We start from the raw sequence: 16,379 nt of genomic DNA, 5'->3' as shown, positions 1-16,379 counted from the left end.
TTCTATTGGCAAAGTGAAGAAGAGGAAGCACCCTAGGATCGGGGTGGGGGGTTGTCACTGGCAGATGGGGCTGAAGGACAAAGACCAGCTGCCTCTCTCCCTGTCCTGACTAAGGCCAGGTGAACAGCCCTGAACGGGCCCCTCTCCAACAGATGAAATCCAGGCCCATGCTGGGGACAGGCTGCCCTGTCCAGGAGCTCAGGGAGGCTGAGCGGTGCCTGAGGCAATGCAACGCCTGAGGCAACACGACCTCTTGGTTCCCTCAGTCTCCGTGGGCTGGAGCCACCTCACAAAAATTTGCAAAGTCTAGTGTCATTCCAGTGCCCATAGAGGTGGTTGCTAAACCTCTGGTCAGGCCATCCCCGGCTTCTTTCCTAGTTGGACAGTGGGTGTGGTTGGGACACCAGCCCACGAACACTGGCCCGGAAAAATATCAAACCACAGAAGAGTTTCACGCTCAGCTCCTCCCCTCTTGTCCTCTTCCTACTCTCCTTAGGGACATTCTACACATCTGCAGAAGCCCTTTACGGAATGCCCACCACATGTCCCGGTCAAGGGCGATCATAGTACAAGATGTGGAGGATGGCCTCTGGGATCTGGGGGGAGATAAGACATAGCCTCGCCTTCTGGTGTAATGACCAGACCCAGTGGCCCTTGGAGCACTAGACAGACTCGAGGTAACGTCAAGCTCTTATTGTGTGACTTCAGTTTCTCCACCTGTGACATTTAGATAATAGTGTCTTCCGAATGGGGCTGACATAAGTAGTATTTGGCACACAAGAAGTGCTCGGAATTTTTTCTCTTCCACTGTGTTAAGTGCTCAAGGACTGCCTCAGTCATTAGAATATTCTGGAAGTCAGGCGAGGGAAGGAGCATCTCTAGCCAACGCCTCCTTATACCCCAGTCAAGGTCTCAGAGTGTTGTTTGGGTGTAGTTGGGTAATGAGGAGGGAGTCTGGGGGACTGGGCTTTCCTTAAGCCACAAAGAAGGCAGACCCTTTCCAACAGAGGGGTCCTGGGAGCTCTCTCGACTGGGAACAGAGTATCCTGCCAGGGGAAGTGAGCCTGATTCAGCGGGCAGCATGGTGGGGCCCAGCAGGAAGGAAACACCCTTTGCCATCACTGGTACCTCCTGTTGGTGTAACCAAAGAGGCTGCAGGAAGTGGGTGTCCCCCACAGGCTCAGGCAAGGGCTGGCTTCCCCTGCTCACAAGAGCAAGGTCAGAGACCAGAGGACATGGAGCTGAGTGGAGTGGCCGTGGCCCTGGGGCCCGCCGGCCAGCTCCTTTTACTCCTGTGCTTCAGGACCCTGGCCGCCCAGACTGCAGACACCTGTCCAGGTGAGATGGACCTGAATTTCCAGCCCCTCAGAGCTGGTAACTACCCACTCATTGACCACAAATAGTATCTAGGGTTAAACCCTCCGTAGGCATCTTCTTCTGAAGACTCAACAGCTCAACTTCATCTGCAGACTAGGACACCACAGGCCCAAGGTCACACAGGTCAGAGGGGGGAGAGCAGGAATTTAATCCCAGGTCTGTCCAGCTCTCAAGGCCGTGATTCTCCCCACGAGCTTCCCGGCCAGGTCTCGACGCTGCCACCTAGGAGGACCATGCCCATCACTTTCTCTGTCTTCTCCTGGACTTTTCAGAAAGATGTTGGAAGATGTTCTAATCCAAGGGCTCCCACGTTTACTTGGGGTTTGCTAGTGCAGATTTCTGGCTTTTACCCCAGAGAGTGCGATTCGGCAGATTTGGGTCTAAGAGGGGGTTGTGGTCTCCCTCCCGATCCCACGCAGGTGGATGGGGCCCACACCTGGCAAGAGGATGCCCCTGAGGACAGACCAGCCTCCCCCTGAGTGGAGGACGTATTTATGGGGGAAGCATAAGGTTGCCCCTGTGAGAGAGTCGCAGCTGGAGACAGACCCCGAAACGACAGTTGCCTGTGTCTCCGGTGAGAGCACAGCTGATTCCCACATCCTCTAAGTTGTCTCTCGTGACGATATTTCAGTTCTGAAATCAACAAAATTAACGATCTTTTTCTGAGAAGGAAATGAATCTCTGGTTCCAGTTCTACTGGAGTTTGCTCTGTGTCCTTGGATCAAATGTGTCCCCTCTCCAGGGGACCTACACAGACCCCTTCCAGTTCAGGAATTCTATGGTCAAAAGTCCAAGGTCTGGGGGTGAAAATGTTACTTTGACCCAGATTCCCCAAGTCATTTAAATATTTATTGTTGTTATTTAGTGAAAGCACTCACTGTTTATGAGGTTCTTTTAAAATGCCATGAATTATACTAAGAAGTTTAAATTCTGCATTATCTAATCTAATCCTCCCCACAGCCCTATTCCTGTTTTCACTTGGGCACCGAAGGGACAGAGCTCAGAGGGGTTGAGTGACTTGGCCAAGGACACACAGCACTGAGGCTCTGGGGAGGCTGGCTCAGGCAGGGTGGGCCACAAGGCCAGGGCTCTGCCCTGCATCACCTCCACACCTGACCAGTGCCCACCAGAGGCGGGAAACTCACCGCCAGGCTGACCCTTCATCTGAGAAGGGTGACTCGGGCCACAGCCAAGGGCCCAGGTCGAGGTCGCCGCGGGGCAGATCCCCGTGGCTCGGGTGGCCTGTTGCGGGCTCTGCAGGGCTCTCAGGCCCAGGACGAGCTCCCTGACTGGCGCTCTGTGTCTCTCTGCAGAGGTGAAGCTGGTGGGTCTGGAGGGCTCCGACAAGCTCTCCATCCTCCGAGGCTGCCCGGGGCTGCCTGGACCCGCAGGGCCCAAAGGAGAGGCAGGCGCCAATGGACAGAAGGGTACGTGCTTGCGCTCGGGCATGGGGGTCACTGAGCACCAGCTCTTCTCAAATTAGAGCCCGGGTGGGCACTGCCCCCTGCGGGTCTCAGGTCGGGAGCTTGGGTCACGACCCTGCTCAGAGCTGGCGTCAGGAGCAACCCCCGAGGCCCAGCGGGATCTGTCATTCCCTGAGGAGGGGGCTTGTCGCAGCTAGTCTATGAGCTCACATCGCGGTCCACTTCCATAGAACACCCGCTTCCCGGTCCTCGATCCAGCCCTGGCTTTACGTGGCCGTGGGCCAGATTCCAAGCCACGCGTACCTCGGTATTCTCACCTGAAAACTGCGGCCCCAGCGTTTTCTGTCTGTACCGCAGATGAGAAAACTGGGGCTCAGAGCAGTCAGCCATCAGCAGGGAGGGTGGGGCTGGACCTCAACGCAGTAGGAAGGCCCCCGAGCGCTCCACAGCCCTCCCGTCGACGTGGCGGCCCCCTTGTGGGGTTTCGGGCCCCGAGCCTGGTATGAAGGGCAGGTGTGCACGCAGCTGAGGGGTGAGTGCCCCGGACCTGTGTGTGAGTGGGTGCTCCAAGGGCTGCGGACACAGGGCCAGCTCGGAGGTCCCCAGCCTCTCACGTCCTGGGAGGCATCCAGCTCAGCGGCCGTGGGCACCCAGGGCAGCTCCTGGGGATGGGAGGGCTGCGTGTGCTCACCACGATGGGCTCCAGGCTGGGGGTCCTGCCGGGGGGACACTGGGAGGAGGGGCCGGGCTGGGGCGGCTGCCCACCAGTGGGTGTGGTTGGCCCGCCCCAAGCCGAGCCGGCGCCCCCTCAGCCCCACCCCACACACCCACACTCCCCGGGGAGGGCAGCCTGCCAGCAGACGCTCCTGCTGCCTTGACTGAGCCTGGGGCCGCCTCTCCTGACCCTCCCCTGACCCTCCCCTCAGGGCTCAGGAGGAGGGGCAGGGCCCTGGGTGGTCCTACCCCCTGCTCACATCAGTAACACAGACCTGGGAGGCCTCGTGGCTCCCGACCCCTCCTCTCTGGAGGTGGAGAGAGAACCACCCCAGAGGGAGGCATAATTGCGCCCGGCCGCCCCTGCGTCCAGGGCTGAGCACAGGGCAGGGCCCCGCCTCCCTCCCAGAGCCAAGGGGCCGGAGGGGCCTGTGTGACAGGGTCTCTGAGGACGTGCTCTTGGCCCCAGGCCCCCGGGGGGGCTCCGTGACGGTGGCCTGGACCTGGGCTGCTACACTGAGGTGGTCGGGGGCCAGATCGCTGCTGGTTCCCTGGAGCCCGAGCTGGGCGCGCCGGCCGGTCGGCACCGGGGGGCTGTGAGCGCTTTGTCCTCGCCGCCTGCTGTCCCCTCGTGCTGAGTCCCAGGGCGGTGATCCTGAGGATACCGCAGCTGGGACGGGAGGGTCGGAACTGTATCCTTAGGGCAGAGACGCTCAAGTAGAATTCTTCAGGTTGCCTTTTCCTCAATGATGTATCTTTGGAATTTACAGGAGAGCGAGGTTCTCCCGGAGTCCCTGGGAAGGCAGGGCCGGCCGGGCCCAAAGGTACCAAAGGTGATGAAGAGCTAGGACCCCTGAGCAGGACCCCGGGGCCTGTCTACAGAGACATGAGAGATGGAGACAGACAGAGAGCGAGAGGGAGGAGGTGGAGAGAGAGATGGGAGAGAGACAGAGAGAGGGAGGGGGGTCAAGTGAGAGATGCACCTGTCCTATTTCCTGTTTCCAAAGAGCTTCGAGACAGTGTGTGAACTGGGTCCCGAGTCCGGGGCCCCAGGTCCAGAGCAGCCTCTCATAACCCAGGGCAGAATCCAGGCCTCTGAGCCCCCCCACAACTCCCCCGGTTGAGACCCAGGCATTGGAAAAGCGTGGGCCGCGGAGCATGCGTGTGTGGTGCCCAGAGCCTCAGCCCCGCCCCCCATGCCCCAGCTCCCGAAGAAGTGAGCACTTGGGTGGTTTCCAGAGCGGAGGGTCGACGTCCACTGACCAGACGTGCTGTGCATCTCCTGTCTCTCCCCAGGAGACCGAGGGGAAAAGGGCGCAAGCGGAGAGAAAGGTGAGCCCCTCCGCCTCCCTGGGGTCACTGGGCAGGCTCTGCAGGGGACTGGGGCATCCAGAGAGCTCGGTCACGGCTACCACCATCTGGGGGAGGAACTCAGACCACAGCCCTGGCCCTGGCCCTGCAGCGGATGGGTGCGGGAGGAGGAGCCTCTGAGCCCGGCCTGCTTTGTCAGCGGCCGGTGAGCGCTCAAAGCCCAGAGGCTCCGGAGTTGGACCCAGGTGACTGGCGATACCGCTTTGCTACATGATTTTGGACATTTTGCTTATAATGCTCTGATTTATGCTCATTTATTTAAAAATTTGTAAAAGCAAGAAAAGGCAAAACGCCAAGACACAGTCACATGCTCTGGTTACAAATACAAAGTGCGAGGTTGGGGCCCAGACCCACATCCCAAATGCTCCCCAGTACTTTCCACAAGCAGAGGCTGTGCTGGAGACATGGGCTGTGGAAAGCGATAGGCCTGGGGGCGCTGCACCTCCACCGCCGTGAGCCGTGAAGCCCAGGCGAGGTGGCCGGCACGGCGGTCCAGCCACTGCCCCGCGGGACGGTGCTGGCCGCCAGCCCCCAGGCAGGCCGGATGCAGGGGGCGCCGAGCAAGCCCAGGGATGCTGAGTCTAGGAGCTGATCCGCAGGGCTGGAGGCTGAGGGTCCTGCAAAGAGCTGGATAATGGTTTCCTTTCTCCACGCTGTGTTCACGGAGCAACGGGGCTGAGGGGTGGGGGCGCTGTTTCCAGACGTGTGACGTGCATGTCCTCGCTCCCCACAACAGGAGAGCCGGGGCAGCTTCATTCCTGTGCCACAGGTGACTGCACACACCCCAACCCCCGGACCTCCGCCTGGACCTGCTCCTGCTGGGGGTGGGGGAGGGGGGGTCGACCAGAAGGCCAGCTGCACAGACTCAGGTTCCACCTTCCAAGGACAAAACCCTCTCTGCGCATATCTTACTCCCCACTTACCCGAGTGATAGGCAGCCATTGCCTGGATAACTCGAGTATATTCCTGGAGGAGGCCAGGTGCCCAGGAGACTAGGCGGGGGCAGCCCTGGGAGGTGGGGATGGCCAGGTCGACGGGGCCTGGCCGTCACAGTTGGGTGGCCTTGGGGGCCGCGTCTCTGTCCCAGGACTCAGAGCCCACCTCCCCCAGGCAGGTGTCCCTGCCTCTCCCTCCTGCCCCCTCCCCCCTGCCCCGCCCAGAGCTCCTGTCCTGGCGTCCATTCCCCGGCTTCCCTTCCCAGGACCTCGGACCTGTAAGGAGCTGCTCACCAGGGGACACTTTCTGAGCGGCTGGTACACCATCTACCTGCCCGACTGCCGGCCCCTGACCGTGCTGTGTGACATGGACGTGGACGGCGGGGGGTGGACCGTGAGTGTGGGGGACCCAGCGATGGCCGTGGGGTTCACCCAGTGATGGCCGTGGGGTTCCTGGGCAGGGGTGGGCGTGCCTGGGAGCCTCACCTGGTGGCAGAGCACTGTTTAGTGGCTTTTGTGAGACCGTCCACTCCTTCCGGGCGGAGGCTGCCCCTGTCCTTTCACCAAGGTCGGGAGAATCAGAAATGTCGGGGGGGGTGTGTGTACCCACATGGGAAGGAGTCCCGTGGCTCCGGGCTGTGGGCTCAGGCCCGGAGGTGCCCACTCCTCTCCAGCCGTGTGGCGTTGGGCTTGTCGCCTGCCCTCTCTGAGCCTCCGTTTCCTCCTTGGTCCCATGTGGGTGTCCCTGACTGCCCCTGGGCTCTTGGATGAGACCCACGTTCTGGTCCTCAGCCTGTGATGCTGGTGAACTACCAGCGCTGCTCCCGCGTGTGGCCGGGGTGCTCTGTGGGGGGACGGCAGTGGTACCCCGTCTCCCCAGCCCTCCCCATCGTGTGCAGGTTTTCCAGCGAAGGAGCGACGGCTCTGTGGACTTCTACCGGGACTGGGCCGCGTACAAGCAGGGCTTCGGCAGTCAGCTGGGAGAGTTCTGGCTGGGGAATGAAAACATCCACGCCCTGACCGCCCAGGGTAGGGCCGCGGCCGGGGGCTCTGTGGTGGGGTGCCTGAAATGCACATGCCCCTGACCTCAGCCCTGGGCCATGTGCGCCAGAGGACCCCGCTCCCCCTGGCCCCCGGGGTGGTCACGTGTGACAGCAGGAGGGGTTATTACTCTGAGAACCTAGGACGTGTATCCTCTTACACTCTCTGAGTGTTCAAATCGGAGGAGGTGGATTGTTGGAGTGAAGACGACTTCTGGTCTCGGGACCGATCGTGTCTAGAACCCGAGAGTCGGAAGTGAGGGGGAGGCCATCTGGATCGGGGTGGCCCTTCTCCCACTTCCAACGGTTGGTCCTTCCTTGAAACTGGGATCTTAGGCCCACGGAGCCCCTCCCTTGCCTCTCCCGCTCAGTGCATGTGGCGGTCCCCACGCAGGCCCCCTCACCCCACTTCTCCGTTCCACAGAATCAGCTTCACAGCTGGTCCTGAGTTCAACGGCAAACCTGTAAATCCTTTCTTAATCCTTCCGCTCCCTCATGGCAACCTTGACGGTATCCACTCATGTGCCTGAAATCCTTGCAGAAGAAACTACACGTACAAAGGTTTCCTGCCGTGGCATTCACAGCTATTTGCAGGAGAATTTAGGGTTTCCCACTAGAGCGAGGCTTCATTCCGTCCAGGTCCACTGACTGTGGAATTTCAGGCATGGCTGATGGAGCAGCAGGGGAGCTATTTGAAAACAGGGAGGCATCCCTGAGGTCCTCCCACCAGCCCAGCCTCTCACACCTTCCCGGTGAATTGTCCCCGATGCCAAGTTCAGACGTCCCCTAAAGCCCACATTCCCACCCCCCGTGCCTGTAGGCAGAGGGTCCCTTCTGCTGGGCCCTGAGCACCCACCTCCAACAGGAAGCAGCGAGCTGCGGGTAGACCTCGTGGACTTTGAGGGCAACCACCAATTTGCCAAGTACCAGTCATTCAAGATGGCGGGTGAGGCAGAGAAGTACAAGCTGGTCCTGGGAGCCTTTGTCGGGGGCAGTGCAGGTGAGAGTCCGCGCGGGGCACAGCAGTGGCCTGGGCTTCAGCGCGCGGTTTGGGGAAGCAGAGAGGACCTGCTTAGCGTCCTGGCTCTGTCTCCCGTGAGTGACCCTGGGCTGGGGCTCCACTCCCTGGGTCCAGGTTCTCCGTCTTTGGATGCAGACACGAAGGTACCTGAGTCTCTTTGTAGCATGGGGACCAGTGACGCCATCAGTCACCGCTCCCAAGGCTGTGTCTGCAGAGCAGTGAGCTGTTCTGAGTGGGGCTTGAGGTCACTGACCCCTTTCCCTGCTAACACCTGGAAGAGGACGGTCATTTCACGTCAGCCCTTAGAGCCATATTCCCAAACTGGGCTCCACGGAACACAAACCCTGTGAGATGTTCTTTGCCAAAAAGACACCCTGGTCACAGGATGTGGGGAGGCATCTCTTATGGCGCACCCTCTTGAGAATTCCCAGTGTGCACTCTTTCAGGAAAGGTGTTAGGAGCCTGTCTGCTTGTGTTGAGCCAGAGCTGCAGAGAGCAAGGTCCTCCCGGGGCGTGGGGGGGGAGTATTGCTAATGGGAGCCTTCAAGCACCCCTTTGCCACATGTGCCTCCTCTGAGCCACCAGGGAAGGAGAAGGGCAGGGACCCTCCTCTCCATGCTGCAGGTGGTACAGCTGAGGGTCTGGCAGGGGTGAGAAGGGCAGTGGGGTGCTACAGGAACTGGGGTGAGTTGCACACCCCGGGCTGAATATGGAGAAGGGGGCCCCGGGATGAGGCCGTGCTGTCCCTCTGGGATGACCGCGCAACCCAGGGAGTGAGTATGAAGCCCAGAAAAGCGATGCAAGCTCGGGGAAGGGAGGGCACCTCAGGGGAGAGGACGGCGCGGGTCCTGGTGGTCTTGGGGGAGCCGGGAGGAAACAGGTGAGGCTGGAGGAGGGAGGCATGCGCCCTGGGGCCGAGCTCCTGGGCCAGGTGGCTCCATCTGCCCCAGGGTGAGGCAGGATCTTGACGCCCTGGGCGTCAGCTCACACGTCTCTAGAGGGAGGTGGCGCTGGGCAGGCGGCAGGGCAGGCTCCCTCTAGCCCGAGCAATACCCCCACTCCCTCCTGAGCAGGTGATTCCCTGACGCCCCACAAGGACCAGTTCTTCTCCACCAAAGACCAAGACAACGACAAGAGTTCCTCTAACTGTGCAGTGCAGTTCCAGGGGGCCTGGTGGTACACCAGTTGTCACTCCTCCAACCTGAACGGCCGCTACCTCGGGGGGCCGCACTCGAGCTATGCCAATGGTGTCAACTGGAGGTCGTGGAGAGGGTACAACTACAGCTACAAGGCAACCACGATGAAGGTGCGGCTCACCTAGGTGGGCGGGGCCCGCAGCCCAACCCCACGCCTCCCCGGGCCCCCTGCCTGCGGCCTCCCAAAACCCCACTCAGTCCCCAGCGAAGGCCAGCACACATGCTCCCCCGCCGCCCCTTTGCTGAAGAAGACCTGCTTGCCCAGCCCCTTCTCTCTCATCAAAGGGTCCGAACCCTCGTGCCCCACAGCCTCATCAGAAGAAGGATCACGTGTTAAAACTGTTTGCTTTCTGGCAGACATCTTCCCAGTTTTCATTTGCGTCTTCGAACATCAGCTGTTTTGAGTATTTTTCCCAGAGCCCATCCACAGCAGGAGCTGTGGTCGAGTCAGGGAGAGTTAGGGAGCCCATTTAGCAGATGCAACCACTGATGTCCCTAGAGGGCAAGTGGCTGTTCCACAAAGCATCAGCCCCCAGCCTTAAGCTCCCACTTAATTTCATCGACGGGTTGGGGGGGATGTCCCCTCCCTCACCCAAAGTCACCTGCTTCTTCCTGATATTGGTCCCAGCATCTTCATTCATCTTTAAACAGGTCACTCTGAGACTAGAAAACTCTCATTAAAAAGGGGGGGGGGAGGAGTTAAATAGGGACCTTTCCGCTTTCAATCAGTGCTCTGGGCCAGCTTCCCTGGAAAGCAACTGAAACACCAAACACAGATCCACAGGGTGGGCTGCATCCACCCAGCGGAGCAAGGGCAGCTGGCTGTCCACATACCATACAAAATCCTGAGGGGCCCGGCCTCACGCCGCACAACCCTCGGCCTCAGGGCGATTGTAGACCTCAGGGTGCAAAGCGAACAGCCTGACGAGAGATGGTAAAGGAGAGTTTTCTCAGGCTCTCGGGCCGGGGAGAGGTTTCCTAACTGGGACTTCAGAAACACCAGGCATAAAGGAAAAGATTGATGGATTCAACCCCATTCAATCAAAAGCTTCTGTTTATCAAAGGACACTGTAGGAAATAAAAGGAGAGTCACAGAGGGATAGAATGCCTTGGTCACACGTAGGTTATTAGTTTTCTACTGCTGTCTCTACTCATTAACAACAATTTAGTGGCTTAAGAACAAAGGAAACGTGTTATCACAAAGTTCTGCCGGTTAGAAGTCCGACGTGGGTATGACTGGGCTGGAAGCAAGCTGTCAGCAGTGCTGGTTCCTCCTGGAGGCTCCAGGGGAGGGTCTGTTTTCTGACCTTTTCCAGCTTCTGGAGGTCCCTGGCACATTCCTTGGTTCACGGCCCCTTCTCCATCTTCAAAGTAGCGACAGCACATCACTCCAACCCTGCTTTCATGGTCCCATCTCCCTCTGGGTATAGCCAGAACAGGTTCTCTGAAGGACTCACGTGATGCGACTTGGCCCACCTGGGTATCCCAGGACTATCTCCCCATCACAAGATCCTTCATTTAACCACACCCGCCAAGTCCCTTTTGCCACGTAAGGTGACATGCTCACCAGTTCTGGGGATTAGGGCAGGAAATCTTCAGCAGGGGAAACATTATTCTGCCTACCACAGCCTATTAAAAAATACCATGGTCTCATACCGAGAATATTTAAAGAACTCCTACCAATCAGTAAAAAATTTTAATAGCTCAGTAAGAAGTGGTTAAGAGATTTGAACAGACACTCCACAAAAAATGATATCCATAGGACCAATACATTTATAAAAAGCTTCTGTATTTTGTTGGTTCTCAGCAAAATGCAAATTATAACAAAAACGAGATGCTATGACACACCCATCGGGATGGCTAAAATGTGAAAAACTGACAACACTAAATGTCAGGGATGCTGCAGGGTAAGGGGGGTTTCATATGCTGCTGGTAGCAATGCGAATTGATGCCACTAACTTGGAAAAGTGTTTGACATCAACTGTTAGAGGAGAAGACACGCATTCCCATAACCCGGCAATTCTACTGCCTGACGTGGAAATAACTGTTGGGTGCCCCAGGGGCCGTGCCAAGAATATCTATAGCCAAGCTCTTCACAGCAGCCAAAACCTGTCATCCACCCAAAGGCCCGTCAGGAAGAAGGCAGATAGCAATGCAAAGATAGTCACGCACTAGAAAGCCACGCAGCAGTGCTAACTGGACAGCTACGGCCACACGCAGGACGGACAGAGCACGACGCAGCAGCTGGCGGAGAAAGCTGGATTCACGAGAGTATGTACTGTTGGCTCCACCTTGTACAAAACTGTTTTCTAAGCAAAAATGACCTGCCGTGTTTCGGATGCCTACTTAGGTGGTAAACGTATACCAGGAAAACAAGAAAGTGGTTGCCCTTGGAGTGGAATGGGGTGGTCACTGGGAAGGGACACAGATGGCCTTTGGGGTTCTGGGTGGTGATGACAAGCATGTGGGCCACACGATAATAAAAATACCTAGACTACACGTTTCATTTTATAGACTTTTGTGTACATGTTCCGTTCACAATTTTATAACTACTTTTAAAGAGAGGGCACGCCCGTGATCCAGGGATGCGGGCAACATGCCCATCTTTTCCTGACGTCCACGGTCATTGACTCAGTAACTGAGGAGAGGTCCCTGCAGCCCACCTGGGATTGACCAGACCCCACCAGGTCCTGGCCACAGTCTCTCAACAGAAGTAAAGTCCGCTAGTTGAAACTGCACTTTTCTTCCTCAGTAGGTAAGCATCTTATAAACCCAGGAAGATTGTAAGTCTAGAAATGATTCATATACTAAAAGCCATAGAATTATGACTTTCATACAAAGAAATCTGGATAGGTTTGGTATCTCATAGTCTCATGATGTTTAAAGAAGTTGGCCTGTTGTAAAGAAAGTCTCATAAACCCAAAGTTAAATATGTCATTAACTCATTGACTTAGTCTTGTAATGTTATCTGGAAAGCCTGGTGCATTTATTCACAGTACTGGAATATGTAAGAAACTCCGGGCTCGTTGCATTTCTAAGTGAAATCATTAGATTTCTAAAAATTAATTAGTACTAAGAAGGTGTTGTCCACTAGGCTTTTGAAATGCCCAAGAAGGAATTGAATATATTACACTTATTATCACCATTCAAAGTTTTGAAGGTTTAATGAATTAGATTTGTCGTATTCAAAGACCCTTAAAAGCGATGGTTAAGATTTGCAGGTCTTGGGCTTCCCTGGTGGCGCAGTGGTTGAGAGTCCGCCTGCCGATGCAGGGGACGTGGGTTCGTGCCCCGGTCCGGGAAGATCCCACATGCCGCGGAGCGGCTGGGCCCGTGAGCCATGGCCACTGAGCCTGCGCGTCCAGAGCTTTCGCTCCGCAACGGGAGAGGCCACAACAGTGAGAGGCCCGCGTACCACAAAAAAAAAAAAAAAAAAAAAAAAAGATTTGCAGGCCTTATGAATAGAAAAACAAGATCTGTAAACTATTAGGCTAAGTTTTTGAATCTGTAACTTTCGGAAACCAAACCTTAATTTTAAAAAGCAGAGTCTTTCCTAAACACAAATGCCTCTCAAACTCAAATCATCAAAACTCAGTGATGTTTCAAACAGCTCCATGCTGGTACCTGGGGGAGGATCAAATAAGCGAAATCCCCCAAGTCTGGTTCCAGCACCCTCTCCTGAGCAGGGGGGGAGGTGGGGCCCCACCCGCAAGGTTTCAGCGCATGTGGGGTCATTCCCCCAGCCTTGTTCTCATCACCTTTTCTCTTATTGGTGAGTATTTTTATTACCCAGACTTCCCCTCTCCCAGCTTACGCTGTGGAGGCTCTTCCCTTACTCTCGTGGAGTCCGTGTTTGAGGCGCCCTGTCCACCCCTGCCCTCTTACGGACCAAGACAAACGAGTCCCTCTACCACTGACCTGGAGGACCTTTCAGCCCCGGCCAGCTCATTGCCCCTCCTGCCTCCTGTGTCACTGTGCCTGGCACACACTTTATCTCTTTATTTAACACCCCACCAGACGTTACTCTTACAGGGTTGCACAGCCCACATTCCTCTTGATCTATCTGCATTCTCGCTTTTTTTTTTGATTATATATAAATTTTTAATATTTATTTTTTAACTGAAGTATAGTTGATTTACAATGTTGTGCTAGTTTCAGGTGTACAGCAACGTGATTCATATATATATATTCTTTTTCAGATTCTTTTCCCTTATAGGTTATTACAAGATGCTTAGAGTTCCCTGTGCTATACAGTGGGCCCTGTTGGTTATCTAGTCTATATATAATAGTGTGTATCTGTTAATCCCAAACTCCTAAATTATCCCTCCCCCGCCCCCTTTCCCCTTTGGTAGCCATAAGTTTGTTTTCTATGTCTGTGAGTCTGTTTCTGTTTTGTAAATAAGTTCGTTTGTATCATTTTTTTAGGTGCCTCATATAAGCAATTTCATATGATATTTGTTTTTCTCTGTCTGACTTACTTCACTTAGTATGATAATCTCTAGGTCCGTCCATGTTGCTGCAAATGGCATTATTTCATTCCTTTTTATGGCCGAGTAATATTCCATTGATATATGTACCACATCTTCTTTATCCATTCATCTGTTGATGTACATTTGGGTGGTTTCCACGTCTAGGCTATTGTAAATAGTGCTGCTATAAACATTGGGGCGCATGGATCTTTTCGAATTAGAGTTTTGTCTGGATATATGCTCAGGAATGGGATTGCTGGATCATATGGTAGCTCTATTTTTAGTTTTTTTAAGGAACCTCCATGCTCTTCTCCATAGTCACCCATTATGTAGCTCTTACCCCATCTTCCAACTCATTTTCAGTCTTTCTTGCTGTCCAACAAACCCCCTTTCATTTCATATATATATATATTTTTTGACATAGGTCTGCTGGTGATGAATTCTGTCCTTTTTTGTTTTCTGAAAACATCTTTACTTTGCCTCACATTCAAAAAGTATTTTCACTGGGTGTAAAACCCTAAGTTGGCAGGTATTTTCTTCCAGCGCTTTAAACATGTATTTCCAGATTCCATTCTTTCTGCTGAAAGTCTGTTGCTCCTCTGAAGGGAACGTGACTTTTTCCCTCTGGCCCTTTACAAGGTTTTCCCTTTTTTGCCACGATGTGCCTGCGTGGGATTTTCTTTGAATGTGTCCATTCTCTCCACTCTTTCAAAGACTTCAGTTACACACATGAGCCTTTTTTTCCCCCGTGTTCCATGTCTCTCATGCTATTTTCTGTATTTTTATTCTTTTTTTTCCCCTCCACATTCAGTCCGGATGTTTTCTGTTGACCTCTATTCCAGTTCAATAATAAAACCCTTTCCTCTGCTAAGCTGTCAAAACACCTGCCCAGCCTCCCAGGATTGGCAAATGACCCCAGGCGAAGATACCCGCAAATACAGCCACCCGATTTCTATTTCCGCTAGACTTTATTCTGGGAATCCCTCGCAATTAGCCATCTTTAACGCTTAGGAAGAGTACCTCTGAACTTTGTCCAGCTTTTAATTTATTTTCAGAGGAAGCGTGGTGCTCATTATCTAATCCATCATTACTGGAAGTGAGAGCTGAATGTACAGTTTTATCTCCTGATGTGAGTTATTTTCTCCTGGCCCTAGAGTTTGCTTGTTTAGCATTTTTTAAATCGTCACTGAACATTCATTTGAGGAAATGGTCATCAGTCCTATGGTTGAATACTTCTATTCCAGCTGGTGTTTCGTGGCCACAATGTCGAATGAACACATCTATGTACACAGTTTTCTCTCATCTGTGGGGTTTTCTAGAAGTAAGTTCCTGGTGAGCATACGGATTCAAAGTGTGTGCACTTTTCCTTAGGACGTGACACTGTATGTGAAAGACTAAAATCATCAACCACTTCACCATAAAATTATCTGTTTATGCCGTGTAAAAAGTCACTGTAATAACTCGATCTTAATTCAGCATTTTTTTTGGACACTTGACTTCCCTTTTCATCTGGGTCACTCCTGCCCGTGCTCTGAGGATTGACTGAGAAACTGGGGACATGTGGCTCCAGGGAGCCTGGACATGGTTTGGGGACACGCTTGGTCGTCACCTCTGTCCACTTGACATGCCGCCACGCAATTCCTACCATGGCTTATCTTCAGAATCAACAGGAAACTTCAAAAAATACAGGCTCCAGGCATCACCACTGAGATTTTGGTTTTGCAGGCCAGAGATGGGCCTCCTGAATCTGTATTTTTTAAAATTTATTTTATTGAAGTATAGTTGATTTACGATGTTGTATTAATTTCTGCTGTACAGCAAAGTGATTCACACACACACACACACACACACACATACATTCTTTTTATGGTCTTTTCCAATATGGTTTATCACAGGATATTGAATATAGTTCCTTATGCTGCACAGTGGGACCCTGTTGTTTATCCATTCTGTATATAATAGTTTACATCTGCTAACCCCAAACTCCCACTCCATCCCTCCCCCAACCCTTGGCCACCACAAGTCTATTCTCTATGTTCTGAGTCTGTTTCTGTTTCGTAGATCAGTTCATTTGTGTCATATTTTATTTTATTTTATTTTTTTATTATTATTTTTTTTTGCGGTACACAGGCCTCTCACCGTTGTGGCCTCTCCCGTTGCGGAGCACAGGCTCCGGACGCGCAGGCTCAGCGGCCATGGCTCACGGGCCCAGCCGCTCCGCGGCACATGGGATCTTCCCGGACCGGGGCACGAACCCGTGTCCCCTGCATCGGCAGGCAGACTCTCAACCACTGCGCCACTAGGGAAGCCCTGTGTCATATTTTAGATTCCACATATAAGCGATATATTCGCCTTTGTCTGACTTAACTTCACTTGGTATGACAATCTCTAGGTCCATCCATGTTGCTGCAAATGGCACTATTTCATTTTCTGATGGCTGAGTAATATTCCATTGTATAAATATACCACACGTTCTTTATCTGTTCACCTGTTGATGGGCATTTAGGTTGTTTCCACGTGTGAATCTGTATTTTAAGTGCCTCCCCAGGTAGCTCTGAGGGACAGCTGGGCTTAGGACCCACTGATATGCTAGTTTCAGGGCTAAGTGTCCTGTTGGATGATTTCAGGGCAAGCAAATGAAAGCCCTGGGCTGTCTGGCCCATCAGAGCAGAGCTTGTGTGAAAGGAGACAGTGGTGCTACAGGGCATCGGAGCTGAGCTAGTTAACAGGAAGACATTTGGGTTAGAATCCCAGGGACACAGGAGTGGTGGAGCCAGACAGGTTATCAGCTGAGCGACCGGGAGACGCCCAGGCCGCTCGCAGCGCTCAAGC

General features: G+C 54.0%; 1 protein-coding gene across 1 annotated transcript; it reads left to right on the top strand.

The window, feature by feature from the left end:
• The first annotated feature begins 1,235 nt into the window (after nucleotides 1–1,235).
• On the top strand, nucleotides 1,236–9,373 carry LOC115842944 (ficolin-1). The gene is given in 11 exon segments (XM_070045627.1): nucleotides 1,236–1,338; nucleotides 2,691–2,804; nucleotides 4,286–4,348; nucleotides 4,812–4,846; nucleotides 5,142–5,330; nucleotides 5,332–5,368; nucleotides 5,623–5,655; nucleotides 6,088–6,215; nucleotides 6,721–6,850; nucleotides 7,727–7,861; nucleotides 8,956–9,373. Coding segments are annotated over 11 exon segments (1,215 nt in total). The 3' UTR covers nucleotides 9,204–9,373.
• The last annotated feature ends 7,006 nt before the right edge of the window (nucleotides 9,374–16,379 follow it).

This window comes from Globicephala melas, chromosome 6 (assembly GCF_963455315.2).
Source record: "Globicephala melas chromosome 6, mGloMel1.2, whole genome shotgun sequence".
Lineage (NCBI taxonomy): Eukaryota > Metazoa > Chordata > Mammalia > Artiodactyla > Delphinidae > Globicephala > Globicephala melas.
Note: the sequence above shows the minus strand (reverse complement) of the source record. Positions and strands in the feature narration are given on the sequence as shown.